Raw genomic sequence first — 15,265 nt, 5'->3', positions numbered from 1 at the left:
TTGTCAAACAATCATTGTATTAGAGTGAATTGAAGTTATTGCATCTCTCAAGTGTGCGTATTTCTCGAACCGCAAATTTGCTTGATGTGACGAATTTAATAAACTTCAGACACTCGGTTTCGATTTTGACATGCACGTTGAACGCATATTGTTGAACCAATCGACATTATCGCAGCAAATGCTAATCAATATTTCGCCTAATCATCAAACAGTTTGCGTAGAAGTGAATGGATATCATACTGAAATGTCTCCACATATTTCATAATGTCTTCACAAAATCAATTGTCTTCACAGTAAGTCAAATGTCTTCGAAATGAAGACATGTCTTCAAACCTGGCATCTTTGGGTATAACCCATTAAGCCCCGTAGAGAAATCGATCAAATCACTTACACCCCTTTCATTCTAAGCCCCTCATTTAAGATCTGATAGAACAGAAGAGAAAAATAGAGGCGAATGAACTGCAAAATTTAAAGCCTCTTAAAAACAAAGAAGAAGAAGAAGAAGAAGAAGAGAAAAGTACTAATTCATTGTGGCAACTGAGGCGGAATCAAGGAGATATCCTCGTTGGTTTTGGTAAATAATAATTTAAGTTTTATACGGTCAACAGTCTTTGGTCGGGTTGTAATAGTTCGATTTTAGAAGCCACACGTTAAGACGCATTTTATGAACACTAGAAGAAACCAGCTTCATCAGGCAATTAAAACAAACATTGGAAAACCCAAACGTCCTAATTGAACTAGATTCAGATACTTGGCTCTAGATTTTTAAATGTAAACTAAAGACGCACCCATAAAAAGCGAACTCATCAGTGGTGACACGTCAAATATTTACTATCGATGTTCGTCACAAGGGGATTTTTTCTACTCCCAATGCGGCGCCTTTAAAAGTCAGCTGTTTGTTGTTTCTAGGAGTAAAATGATTAAATTCCCAGTCGGTTACAATGTTGTACGTGTTTTGGTTTTCCTCACGGCCACAACTGTTAGTGCATCGGGTGGGTTTTTCTATAGTGCAACTATTTATGCAACAATTAAGTGTGCCACAACATGTCATAAAATCAAGCCTTGCGAATAACGCAACACGTCATACGAACCAAAAAAAATGATTGCAGATGACAGTAGAATATGTAAACTGGTTCTTACAACGTGGAATCGTCTTTATGTGAAACATCAATGAACTCTGCGCACAACATTGAATGACGAAATGAGAAAGGATAATTGCTGTTGTTCTTTCTGTTATTAAACAGTTGCTGTCGCATGTCGTAATTGTAGAATTCTACTAGCAGTCATTCCATGAGGCGTAAAACTACGCAAATCAAAACTTCGTTAATAATCTACATTCATACATACGAACAGTTACGTATTCACCGCCACAACAAAACATAAGATATGAGTTCTATCTATCTCTCGCGAGAGGTAAGAATTTTCTCTCATTTTGGTGTTCTCAGGTTTTTGCCGATGACGGTCACCAAATGATATCAAGGTTAATTATTGAAAAGGTGGATTCCAGAACAACAAGTGATGGGTTGGCGAGATGGAAAATGGAAGGTGGGAAGATTTTTTAAATCTGTGACGTCACAGATTTTGTTTATGTATGTTACTTTTCTTAGTCCAATCCATAGGAAAAGTGTTGTTATTAAAAGTAACAATAAGCAAATGAAATGAACGAACTAGTTTTTTTCCTAAATCAATGCTAGCGTTCAAAATCATAAGGGCCCGACATTTTAACAGAAACTAAAATTTCAGTATTTTTGAAGTGTTCCAGACTTAATTTTAATTAAATTTTACTTCTCGTTACGTCGACCAAAAACGTAAACGAACAAAGTCAGAGTCACACAATCTTTTGTTCCTTTGACGGATAAACATTTGACAGTGCATGGTAAATAAGGTTGCAAGTTTATTTCATGTAAAATGAACTTGAAAAATAAATTTAATTGACTCCGTATGACTTAGATTGAGACGAAAAGTTTTCTGCTTGAGCCTTAGTTTTAGACGACTGAAGTTTTCAGCAACCTAATTGTGAAAAAAGTATTTCCAATATCTGACAAAAGTCAAACTTCCATGAAGTTGCTCTAGAATCCAAACATAGTAGACATTAGAATACTATTTCTGAAATCAAAGAAAAAAGTAAATATTTTAGTTCGTGATATGTTCTGTTTTTTTTTGTTCAGAATTCGAAAAATATGATTTGGAAATCTGTAATTAGCTTCTGTACATCCTTTTTCAACGTTATTCGTTGACATATTCAATTTTGTACCATTTGAGTAACTGACAGATATGCCTGGTATGTGAACTTCCTATCTTCCTGGCTACTAACACAATCAAAGTTCAACACAACCAAAACCCGTGAATCTTCCCACCTTCTATTCTTCATCTCAATGGGTTGGGATGGTTTTGCGTTTATGCAGAGAATGTTGTGATTGATATGACGACATCATGTGAAATTAGCGATATGGAGTTAGTTGAGGTTTCAGGAAAGGATATTTTCACTATAATTGAATGAGCCACTTACACTATGAAATAAAATGTCTCACAAAAACTCAAATCGCTTTAACATCTTTGACAATAGTTTTTTAGTGATATTTGTTACGAATTGTATATTTTTTTTATAAAATGTTTTCAGATATAGAATATTAGACAGGACGTTTGCAACCAATGATTTGCATTTTCTTATAAAAAAACGCATTATGGTTGCTATAAAAAACATGGGAAATAAAAAAAAACATTTTTTTTCAGAACAAAATAAATGCAACTCCGCATATTGTTCACCGTATTATATTTGGCTTTCAATATTTTGTAGCGAAACCCTTCTTTTCGATCACCACCTTTGCATAATTGACGCATAGACTTCAATGAAGTTTTGCGAAATCAATCTTTGGTTCGTTTGGATTTTTTCAAAGGAGTGTTCCTTATTGGGAACACCGGCCCGATCTATACTGGAGATTCAGGGTATCCGTGAAGTTCTCGATTAAGTTAAAATCCAAGTGGCATGATCACTTTGAGGTCTTTACTTTGTTATTTTGTTTGAGATTTCGGGATATTTAATTCATTATAAGGCAACACAATACCTCTAAGTATGTTACTGTACATAAAATGGTACATGATCTTCAGGAATCGAATCTCGTTTTTTTTTAACGTCGCTTATTTTTCGTCGGCCTATTTCCGCCACTTCAGTGCCAATCACCGACATCAGGGAGGCGACTCCACCTGTTCCTACCTATCAGACTCAACAACTCATAAGCCGGGCCAACTTCTTTTACTTCCCCTCCGAAGGAAGACGTAACCAGAGATTTTTCGCCTCAGAAAATCCCAACGACGCCAGCTGGGATTGAACCCAGGCCGATCGGATTGTGAGGCTGTTACGCTAACCACACAACCACTGGCGCCGTCTGAAGAGAATCTCGTTAACAACATCTCTATTACGTTGCGTTGATTCTTCAAATAATGCAACAAAATATGAACCGACAAAACAAATCTCACTCTTCAATGCTAAATAGTTTGTCAGAGCGTGTTGACGAACAAAGCATGTTGCCAGTCTGTGCCCTATGATCGTCAAGACGGGAAATACCATGTTACTTGATATAATGGAAGTTAACACGTTTGCCAGGGTGCATTTGTTTACGTTAGACTACCTGAATACCATTCTTATATAAAATGCTAAAACTTTGAGGACTAAATCAAAACTAAAACTAAAACTCAAATACGTGAATTTGGATCTCGGGCAGAAATTTCAACGAAGAGAAAAATTTCTTCAATACATGCAAGTCGGGGGTATTGTTTGGTGTTGAATAATTTTGTACTCGCTTGTCATTGTGCAGACCGAAGTATGTTTCCCTAAAATGTACTTTTAAACTGAGAAGCCTGGGAAAATCGTCATTTCAGTTAGTAGAGGTGAATGAACTTTCGCGGTTCGAGAGCTACGTAAACATGGTATGTGCAATAATTTCAGAGAGAAATGTAAAATACAATGATTGGAGAACATAATCTATTACAAAAATGTCGATGCATTTTAAAATAATATTCGAAGTGGTAAACAAGTGGATTGCATAATATAATTGCGTTGTTCTACGTCCAAAATATGCGGTCGTGTCCTAGATACAGCCCCTTATAATTTTTTTATTTCAAAACTGTATCTGATTGTGTGAAAAATATAATTAACCATTCGTGAACAGAGAGGAATGGAGAAAGAAGATTCGAAATATATTTTTAATTTTAAAACAACATTTGTAACATACTGCAACAATTCCAGTTTGATACACCTTTCGTAGAATAAAGTTGCTGCACCGGCTATATGCTTGTGATTTAATGCTTTAGTATATTTTCTTTGTCGACCTCAGTACATTAACGTTTAGCTCTATTGTAGCACTAATTCAACATATCAAATGCCAAATGTCAATATATCTGCTTTTTTTGGTTATTTTCGGACTTGATTGCCTGCGTTCATAGAAATAAACGAATGAATAATATAAATACATCCATTTGGATCCCACTTCCCTCGAAGTTGGCTTCAAGTGGAGCCAATGTCTTGGTTATCACTGGAAGCCTTTCCACCAGGACACCAGCAAAAATACCCCGGTGGACGATGAGAGTGTTTTGGTTGATGCTCTAGAAACAGAAAATCACAAAGATTTCTGCAGAAAGATAATTTTCCTTCAGTGAAATTCTGATTCGGCCAAAAAGATAAATAAACAAAGCCCGAAAACGTTTGTTACTTTGATCGGAGATACATTTGTCTGGTGGTGTGTGGGAAAAAAAGTAGCAAGAAACTCTTTTTTTTTCAAGCAAGATGTACTTGAAAAAATACTCATTGAGTCCGCATGACCCACTGTTACTGTTAATTTTTTCGCCGGACTAATTGTTCTTACAAATTTGCGATAAAAATTGTTAAAAAATGTCAAACCAGCAGTATAAGCCGTCGGTCCGACGCTGGTTTAACATATACCCAAGTTTAAAAATGATTGAAAATTTGAATATTGATGCTCTCCGCAAAGTTACCAACACCGCGTGGTAAAATGTATCAATCGTTAATAGGAATATGTATTGAACCAGAAATTCATTTTAGATACGGTTGGTAATATGTACCGAAAACATGTACGTAACGAATCTGACTAATGTTTGCATTACCAAAGATTTGGTAGCTTCTTTTACCAAGTATTTTTATAAGTGAACTAACGCAAGACATTGTTGACGTAACCACCAATCCCAGTTCAACACCTACCTTTCGATTACAAGTACCTTTACCAACATCAGTCATCCTCTTCGTACATTTCCTGCACGATGACGATTTGATAAGACGATGAGAGTGAGTGCTTTCTCTTTGGGTGTTGTTTACGTTTTACAGCAAACCAACTTTCCAGCACTGCTGATGGACAGGAATTTCATGTGGGGACTTTTCTAGCTGATGCAGCATGCATCCTCACAAACTACTGCAACACAAGTAATCGCCAAATAAACCGGTCCATCAAGTGCTCTCATCGAGTGGAGAGCGAAATTTGTATTGTTACTAATCGGAGAATACTGCTCGCACAGTTCTGCTCGAACCGTGAAGTGATTTGGTTGTGTTTCCGAAGCGTGTGCGTGTGGAGTTTCGTATCTCATGTTGTGATGTTCGATTGCTTACGATTCTTTTTCGAAATTTTCCGAATAATGCCTCATTTTAAATTGAAAAAATACGAATAGCTGTGAAACGTTGTGTATCGAATAGTGAATTGAGAAAAATATTCGCACAAAAGTTGATTCGACCTGTCGCCATCTTGTGTTGTGTTGAATACAGATTAGAATATCTGCACAATTCGCTTTATTGAATGATTGCTGTGTTTTATCCGATTGTATAGGTGTGCGATAGCCATTAAGTCGAAGAAAGATCTTTTTGTGAAGAAATAATATACAGACAATCGAAATGTATCCATCGAAAACGAGACAGACGACAGCAGCTGGAGGCTCCCATCCGAAGGAGGAAATCTATGACGACAAATTAGCCACTGACAGTGATGCCATCGATTCGGGCTTTTTATCCGGACAGTTGAGTTCAGATGATTTTATCAGTTCAACGGAGATAGCCAAAAGCGAAGCACTGTCGGTAGAAAAATATTCGCACTCTACGAGTCAGAAGCCTGCGACCGCTGCTCGTGTTCACCAGGAGGAGGATTCGCAAACGTTCGATTCGGGAGTTGATCTGGAATCTAGTCAGCAGCCTCGCTCCAGCGATCCCAAACTCGGGGACAATGTCGGTGCACTGTGCGACAGTTTTGTTCAGCTGAAGATGAACCAAAAGGTGGCGGGACAGTTCGAGAAGTATTTCTACCAAAACGACGATGGTGATACGTGAGTATTCTAGTTGTTACATAGATTTACATTCAAAACATTCTATGTCCAACATGTTAAAAGTTTGGGTCTTATCCAGCTTGGAAGATGTTCACGGAAGCGCCTATCTTGAGAACATAGATTTCAGAGGTTTGGTCCGCCGTACAAATAAAACATAAATTTCTGCATTACTCGGGAATTAATCAAGCAAACGAAACCAAATTTGGCATGTGGAGGTTTTAGGGTGCAATAAATGTTTCTATGGTAAATAGACACTTCTTCCCCTCTCTAACGGAGGGACTGCCATACAAATGAAGCATAAATTTCTGCTTAACTCAAGAACCAATCAAGCAAATAAAGCCAATTTTGGCATGTGAAGTTTTTAGGGGGCAAGGAAACGTTTCTATGGTGAACAGACCCTCCCCCTCTCCAAAGAGGGGAGGGGGGGGATGGTGGATCCTTGCCATACAAATGAGGCATAAATTTCTGCATAACTCAAGAACAAATCAAGCAAACAAAACTAAATTTGGCATATGGTCGTTTTAGGAGGCAAGAAACGTTTCTAAGGTGGTTTTACACTCCTCCCAGCTTAGGGATCGATAAACGTTTCTATGGTGATTCGACACTCCTTCCATCTCTCTAAAAAGAGGCTATCATACAAATAAAACAAAAATTTCTGCATAACTCGAGAACTAATCGAGCAAATCGAGCCAACTTTGGGATGTGAGGGTTTCTGGATACGATAAATGTTTCTATGGTGGTGTGATACCCCTCCCTCCTCTGGAATGGAGAGGGTGTCCCGTAAAAATAATACAAATGTTTCAACCAAACGTGACAACTGAAAATTTTCGGAAAACACTGAAGGAAAATGGGAAAGTTGGGAAAAATCAATTCGTATATGTTCTACTATTACATAGTGACAAGCGTTGTTAGTCCATTTGATGTTTGCGCTAGCGAAATTGATCTTTGTTCAAAAGTCGGAATGGATTTTAATGCGTTAAAACGCACTCCTATATCTTCTTCTATCTTTATAAATCAAAATGGATCGACGCATGTGTTGATAAGAGCAAAACTCGAAGAAGGAATTGTTCGATTTAGGGTTGTCTTTATTCTATCATATTCTCTGTACCAAACATTTATGCCATGTAACAGAGAAACATGTTATTTGCAAGTGGTCGAAAAATCTTGAACGAGAATTGTGTCTGAAAATAATCTCATATTATAATGACGAATTTTGGTAGAAGTACTTGGAGTTTTCTAGTAAAAGATCATTTTAAAGGGTTCATTTGAAGATCAAACAATGAACAGTTCTGCGATTGGAGTTATGAACTTGTGCTTAGTAATATAACGTGAATGTGATGTCGAAAAATAAATTTTGGCGAAACAAAGATTATCGGGTCAGCTAGTACGATATAAAACTTCCTACCGCATCTGGAAAGTCCTCCTATTGCATTCCATGTAGGAGAATCAACGCTGTTAGATACAGCCAGTCCCATTCTATCTCGGTAACGTTTAATTCTTTCGGAATCAGTGTTAGACAGTTGTTTCAGCTCCGATGCACGCTTACGGGATCGGCGCTAATATTGTGACATATTCTCTGCCGTAAAATTTGATCGAACAACCATAAACAGCAGCAATTCATTTCTGTTGGGATTTCAAGTGAAATAAATAGTCCGTATTTGATGCTCTCTTTGAACCATACGTCTGTGTTCAGGAATCACCTTGTTGTCTGCACGAATGTACACACCCGCAGCTAGCTTATATCTTCAGTAACAATTCTATTTCGTTGCCCAATTATCAGAGAACACTTAGTGGGATACACAATTGTACGATGATTCATATGTTTCACTTGATTTCTAAGCTTCCTTTCTCTTCTTTCTTTCTTTGTTTTTAAGAGGCTTTAAACTTTGCAGTTCATTCGCCTCTATTCCTTTCTCTATTTCATTTTATTATATCAACGCTTGAATAGAACGCTTATAGAGACATTAAATTTGACGATTCATTCGTTCCACTACGATTTCTAAAACGTATCGTCACGATGCTCGAGTGGTAGTCTGTGTTCGGGAATACTAACCGAGTCATACAAATGTATGGGACACGATTAAGGTAATATTATATTATCAGCCACGTAGCGTAACCGGCACGGCACGTTTCATGCAAGACAAATATTATTGCGTGTGTTTCAAATGTGTATGCGTATATATAGCGGAACGGCTCCGGGCATACACAGCACGCTTCAGCCAAATGCATGAAGGAATTCTCGAAAAGAATATTTTGCCGGTGCCGGGCACGAACTACATGGGCGAGTAGCACCATACATACAAACCCAACGTCGAAGTTCGTGGTGTGGGTGCGTTCGTCGTTCTTCGGTACGACATCGGTTCAATCACCAGTAGCATTTCTCCGCTCCGTCTGCGCTGCCGGTCCGTACAGAGAAGTTGCTATGCCTGATGATATGAATATATCATGTATTTGTCTGCCGGTGTCGGTACGTGCCGTTACGCTACGTGCCTGATAATATATAACGGCCTTTAAGCGTGTTAGGCGGAGGTGACACTGGGGGCGGAAAAGTGGTCGTACGAATTGTATGCAAAAGTGAAAGTAAACAACCACATTGAGTTGTATTGGTGTGGTTACATTGCTTCCCCCTTGCTTCGTTCGAATTCACCAGCTTCTATCGAACAAAATTGTTTGTTCCTCTTCGTCAGTTATCGTACAATCAAATTTTCGTGCGCACTCTGAACCAATGTCTCCTTAGCCTTAGAGTCACCACAGCATGCTTGGATTGTCAGAAATGATGCTGTATTAAAATTATGCAGGTTTCAAAGTCTATAATTAAACGCAACAAAACAAAAAAACAGCAACTGAAACTGAAACTCGGTTTTCAGATACATGTGACACATTATTGTCCCGTATTCCAATTTCCACCGAGTGCAGATGCACTGGACGTTAGATCCAGGGCTTGGAAATATTGAGCTTGTTAAGTAATATTGAAAATACATTTTTATCAGCGTAACGCGTTCATTTTGATTGTCGATGCTGCTGTCACTCACTCGACGTCAAACAAATTTACAACTGTGTTCATTCATATTCGTTCTCTGCTATCTGAGTTTTTCTTAAAGTTCGAGTCATGAGAACACATTCACATTTATTTATTGTCATTGAATTGTCAGGAATGTTGTGAATGTTCATCTTCAATATCCCGATAAGTGTGTGATTTTCTCATTGAGTCTTCGATACCACCATTTTATGTTTGTGTGTTCGGAATTTTAGTCAAAAACTAAATGTTCGAAATTTGGGTAAAGACGGTATTTTTTTACATCGGAACTGGAGTCTTTTGAAGCATTCCTGACAAGTGGAATTGCATATTCACTATGTAAAATGAAATCATTTTAACTGAGACGGAGACCTTGCATGCTTCCACAATTTAATTTCTTGTCACTATTGTGAGCATTTTTTACTTCGTTGTCTTCCTCAACGAACTTCTCCGTTTCGTCAGTGTCCGAGAACGATGCTGATATGAATTTTCGGTATCCCGAATCCAACGGTATAATGATCGAATGTGGTCGGAAATTGAGCTGAAAAGATTGATATAAAACAGATATTTCCAAGCACTGGTTAGAGCATAGATTGCGTTTGCGACCAATCAGAATACGTGATTTACATTGTTTGAGATTTTTATATTGTGTGGTTGTTTCATAAAAAAAGTAGAAGGGTCTGAGCTTAGGGGCAAGGACGGAAGTTCGACGTAGGACTGTGATTGTTCAGAACACTTGGTTATTTTAAATCTAATCCTTTTCATTGTTCAAAAATCTGTTAGTTTAACTCTTTTGAAACTCTAAATAGTATCCCTGAAAAGGGCCGTTTGTTGTATGTACTCATAACCTTCAAACGGTTTGTAACGAACAGAGAAAGACTATAAGCTTCTGGTATTGTGATCTCTTTCCATTTTCTTATTCTTATTGTTAGGCATCGGGAGCAGTAGCTTCTTCGATGAAATAATGTTCGTTTGCAGACTATCACAATTCAGTCTTATTGGTTCTACTTCTCAATCTATCATAGAAGGAATTGAGTCATTAGAATTATGAATTAAAGAATACTCATATTTAATTTCGTTTCATTTTTGTGATGCGATGTAATGCCGATCTCAATAAGTTTTTGCATGACAATCACTGCCTCCTCCTAATTAACGAAAGATCACTGTATGGGTGACACTTTCCTCGTTGCTTTGATGAAATCTTGAATGAAGTTTTAGTGATGCATTAAATCTTGCATCTGATTACTTTAACATTTTGCTAATTTATTAGATAGAAAGAATTATTGCACACAATTTTGTGTTACATACAACATTCTTGGGAACGAAGTTGGAAGAAAGAATGCATAATACATGATTTACCTTTGCATCCGTTCGCAAAACATACCTTATCTTATTTGTTAAATTGCTCACTTGTTTTATTATTTTCACTGTTGATGTCTCAGGCGAAAAACATGCTGGATACATTTACACTCCAATGGTATATATTATAATATATATCGTAAGAACGATTATGCGTAATATGCATTTGAAAACTCTTAATAAACGTTACATTTTTCGTAGTGTTTTGCTCTGCTTTCTCGAGTTTTGCTCTTATCAACACATTCGGTGATCCATTTTTATTCATATAGGGTAAATGATCTTGGTTTGTCCAATTTGGGTGTTTTTACGCAACTAGTAAATGCAAATCGATTTTTCTTCATGAAAATCACACATAATCGATACGAGTTTGGGTTTGTTGAAAAGCCCCAAGTCTCTAGTTGCTAATACTACCATAAGGTGTTGAAATTATTCAAATTTTTATGTTATTTAACGATTTTCCTTAAAGAAGAATTATGATCATGGTTTGACCACCTCTGATCATGGTTTGCCCAAAAAAAAGATCATGGTTTGTCCGGTTTTAGAAATCTCCATTTTTGAATGAAAACATTCGAATTCACAATTAGATGTTGCATTTATCATTGCTTGAGTTTACTGTCATCATATTGATTCATTCATAATTTAGGCTTTCTTCAGAATATTGCCTTTTCTAGGGCATTTTAGAAGTGTTCACCTCAACACAATCAACACAGAAAAACCATACTTCTGCTATGCGCGAAGCACACCATAAACAAACATAAACAAACTGCAGCGCGCCAAGCGGTTGCCATAGAAATCATGTGGACAAAACAACATTATTGAATTGGACAACTCATGATCAGAATTGAGTTCATCAAAATGCGTTAATTTAATGGTTTAGCTATGTAAATTCGATACAAATGGTGAGCAAGCATGATGTTTACAATATTTATAAGTGTTGTAATCCAGAAAAGGTCTGAATACGTGCCAAATAATCATCTGGTGATCGATTAAAAGTTAGCTCGAGTGAGGGGCGCATTGACACAAATAGAAGGTGTATTTTATAATCCTTTAAAACATGTGATTTCGTAAAAATATACTATCAAACTACTATAAATCATGTAAAAGGCAATTTCAATTATATGTTCCGACACATTCGAAGGCCTTATTTGACACAGGAGCGCTGAATTAGAGCATTCAAAAAAGTGGGCAAACCATGATCATATTTTCGACTGGACAAACCAAGATCATTTACCCTAGATAAAAGAAGATATACGAGTGCGATTTAACGCATTAAAATACATTTCCACTTTCGAACAAAAATCAATTTCGTTAGCGCAAACATCAAATGGACTAACAACGCTTGTCACTATGTAATTGTAGAACATTCCTTCTGAGTTTTCCAATTGTCATGTTTGGTTGAAATATGTGTATTTTTTTACGGGACCCCCTCTCCATTTCACAGGAGGAATGAAACATTATAGAAACATTTGTCGTACCCAAAAACCCCCACATGCCAAATTTGGTAACATTACCTTGATTAGTTTTCGAGTTATACAGAAATTTGGGTTTGATTCGTATGGCAGCACCCCCGATTAAACGATTAAAAAAATGGGTTCTCTCTTATGCAAAAATTATGTAAAACAAAACGGAACATTATGTATTCACATATTTATAGGCACATTTTATGATCTATAAATAGAAACAATGAAATGCAAAAAAATATCGCTGAAATCGAAAACGTTTCGGGTGGAAGTATTTATTGATGTTAAGTCAGACCGGACTATGTGACATTTTTATTGGTTTCGAAAAAAGAAGCAAACTTGAAGTTTAGTGCTATAAGGGGTTTTCGTTGATCATTCAAATACAATTTCGATCCGTTATTTCTGCTGTACGCTTGATTTTCCAAATCTGATGAATGTGGTATAAAGCTTACACATTTTGTGACTTGGGTCCCTCTGACTTAACACCGATCAATTTTAAATCAGATTCTTTTTTTTCTCTTTTTGTTTATTTTAGGCTCATTAGCATTTTAGCTGTAACAGAGCCGAATTTGAATCGTGTACATGTCACATGTTTATCATATCTATAATTAGCACATTACACAGTTGCCATTTTACGGCGTTAGAGTATTCCCTTCTATACCATTGCATATGGTACACATTTACACAGTAGCCATTTAGGCGTAAGAGTATTCTTTCTGATCCTACCATTATCCAGTTAAACCACCGGACAGCGGAGACAGTTGATTGATAATTGTTGAGTTATTTATAGAACAGCAGCCCGATGTGTCTTGCGGAGCAGAGCAGTTGTATAGAAATCGATCTTATTTCGACCGTGGATCGATCTCCATCGCTGATGATTGTTGCGTGGACGTAGTTATTCTGTAACAACACAAAGATGGTCAATGAGGGCCCTGAGTTTTGAACTCACGATCGATCGCTTACTAAGGGAACGCGTAACCACGGAGCTACGGAGACTCCCTAAATCAGATTCTTGCAAGTATATTTTAGCTTTGTTCAGGTGTTTGTTGCTTCATGAAATTTGAAGCATTATAAAAAGTTTAAAATTCCTATTTTTGACAAACAGTATTATGAGACAGGGTTTGAATGGTTTCATGGTTTGGGGTTCTTATTTGCAATTGGTTGAGCAAACAATTCGATTATTTTTTTCGATATTATAGTGACTTTCATCTTTTCTTGGCTGGTTCAGTGGATACAGTGTACATGTGAACGAGGATTGAGCGATCTTTATATAAAAACCAATCTTGATGGATTGATTTTCTAAACGGCGTAGAGATCGATTCACTAATTAAATCGGTACCAGAGTATCGATCTTTGCTGTATCGATTTTTGGAAAGTTGAATGTCATACATCTGGCATTTAGTCGAAATCTTGGTAGTAGTCCCAGAACTAATATAATTTGTTATTATTATTATTATTTATTTATTTGTTACACTTTACCACTAAAGTGCGTGTCATTCGTGTCATAATCCGAGTCAATTACGACCACTAATTTGACAACCTTGAAAGGGATCCAAAGTTTATGGAATATATCAGGTGGTCAGATAAAAAACATTGTTCACCGTTCAAAAAAATTTAAAAAAATTTCCTGCGATCAAAAAGTACAAAGAATCGATCCAAAAAATCGGAAATCGAATATCGGAGAGGAAAAGATCGATCCAAGATCGCTCAATCGTAGTGTGAACAACGTTTTTTTTATCGCCTAATGCATGCTGAAACGTTCGACTTTGCGTTATTTAAAAACTATGAAAAAATTAAAATGTATATTTGGAACAAAAAACTATCAAAAGGTTTCTGTACTGGCAACCGTAGATGCTATAACAGCCAAAAGTGGATATCTCATTTCTCAATGATCTAAGCTTGAAGTCTGATTTTTACATTGTTGTTGAAAATTTCAAATTAGTGTCGTTTAAAAAATGATTTCCGGGAAATATAAAAATGATGTGGATAAATTATCTTTTGTGTCATCAGTACCGAAATGATTATATTATACTCTTGTTTTTTAGGCGCTATTACACGTTGGAGAAAATCTACTGTTTTGTTTTTTTTCAAATCTAAAACCACAAAAAAGATAGGGAACGATTGAGAAAAATGCAGAATAATTTGAATAGTTTGCTAATTTGATTAATCAACAACTTTTTCTCGCAGTTTCTAGAAGAAATGAATGCACACGAGAATGTTCCAAAGAAGACAACGATTATTACAAATAAATCACTTTCGATAATTTCTTATTCATGTTGCAAATGTGAAATGATAATAAAAAAATGCGTTATATACTGTATGACGCATCTTTCATCCCAAAAAAATTCGAACAAAGTCCCTCCAGGGATGTTGGATGCAGTGATGTTGCAACTGATCACAACTGATCACTTACCTATGCAATCAGCACGTGCTGTTCAATTACCTTAAATTCTTCTCGATCTCAACGGGGATCGGAACCACGACCGGCTGGCAGTTTCACACAACCACGCTATCCTCATAGCTAATGATGCTTTTGAGTAAATGCGTGATAACATTGCACCTGATTATAAAATTAAGTTGGAAAGTGAGTATAAAGGAGAACTAGAGATAGATAGGTCTGGGCAGTGTATGTGGCAAAGTATGCGGAATGCTTATTTGTCTCTTGCTTCGCTCGCTCGTATTAATATTATATTGCTGTACCATATATATTATACAACTACTTACCAGTATTTGAGAGTCATGACATTTTCTGTTATTTTTAGGCTCATTTAATGTAATAAATCGGAATGACAAAACATGAGCTAAAAATCAATTTTGGGTGTAGTAACTCGTTACATGGCGTTAATGTTTTTGGAACGATCTCGAGGATCAGATCTATTTGCAGCATTTGAAGAAGGACTGGAAAATATCTTTTTGAACAAGCTTCGATAAACGTATTTTCTTACGGGAGTTGATACTAGACTTTATTCCTTACATATCAATGCAATTTTTGTACAATACTAAAAGTCAAATGATGGGATTTATGAATATCAGTTAAAGACCATGAACCAGGTATGAATTAATATCTTTTTTTATCAAATGACCAATCTGCATAAAAAAATATTTGGAC

General features: G+C 36.5%; 1 protein-coding gene across 2 annotated transcripts in view; it reads left to right on the top strand.

The window, feature by feature from the left end:
* The first annotated feature begins 5,353 nt into the window (after positions 1–5,353).
* Positions 5,354–15,265, top strand: part of LOC129778226 (NF-kappa-B inhibitor cactus-like) — a 29,031-nt gene continuing 19,119 nt past the window's right edge. Inside the window, exon 1 of one of the 2 annotated variants that reach the window (XM_055784999.1) lies at positions 5,354–6,321. In XM_055784999.1, coding sequence (XP_055640974.1) covers positions 5,897–6,321 — 425 coding nt within the window. In that variant the 5' untranslated portion in view covers positions 5,354–5,896. The remainder of the gene's footprint in view (positions 6,322–15,265) is intronic. The other variant, XM_055784997.1, reaches the window with a different exon arrangement.

Source organism: Toxorhynchites rutilus, chromosome 3 (genome assembly GCF_029784135.1).
Source record: "Toxorhynchites rutilus septentrionalis strain SRP chromosome 3, ASM2978413v1, whole genome shotgun sequence".
Classification (NCBI taxonomy): domain Eukaryota; kingdom Metazoa; phylum Arthropoda; class Insecta; order Diptera; family Culicidae; genus Toxorhynchites; species Toxorhynchites rutilus.
This window is presented reverse-complemented; position numbering and strand designations above follow the sequence as displayed.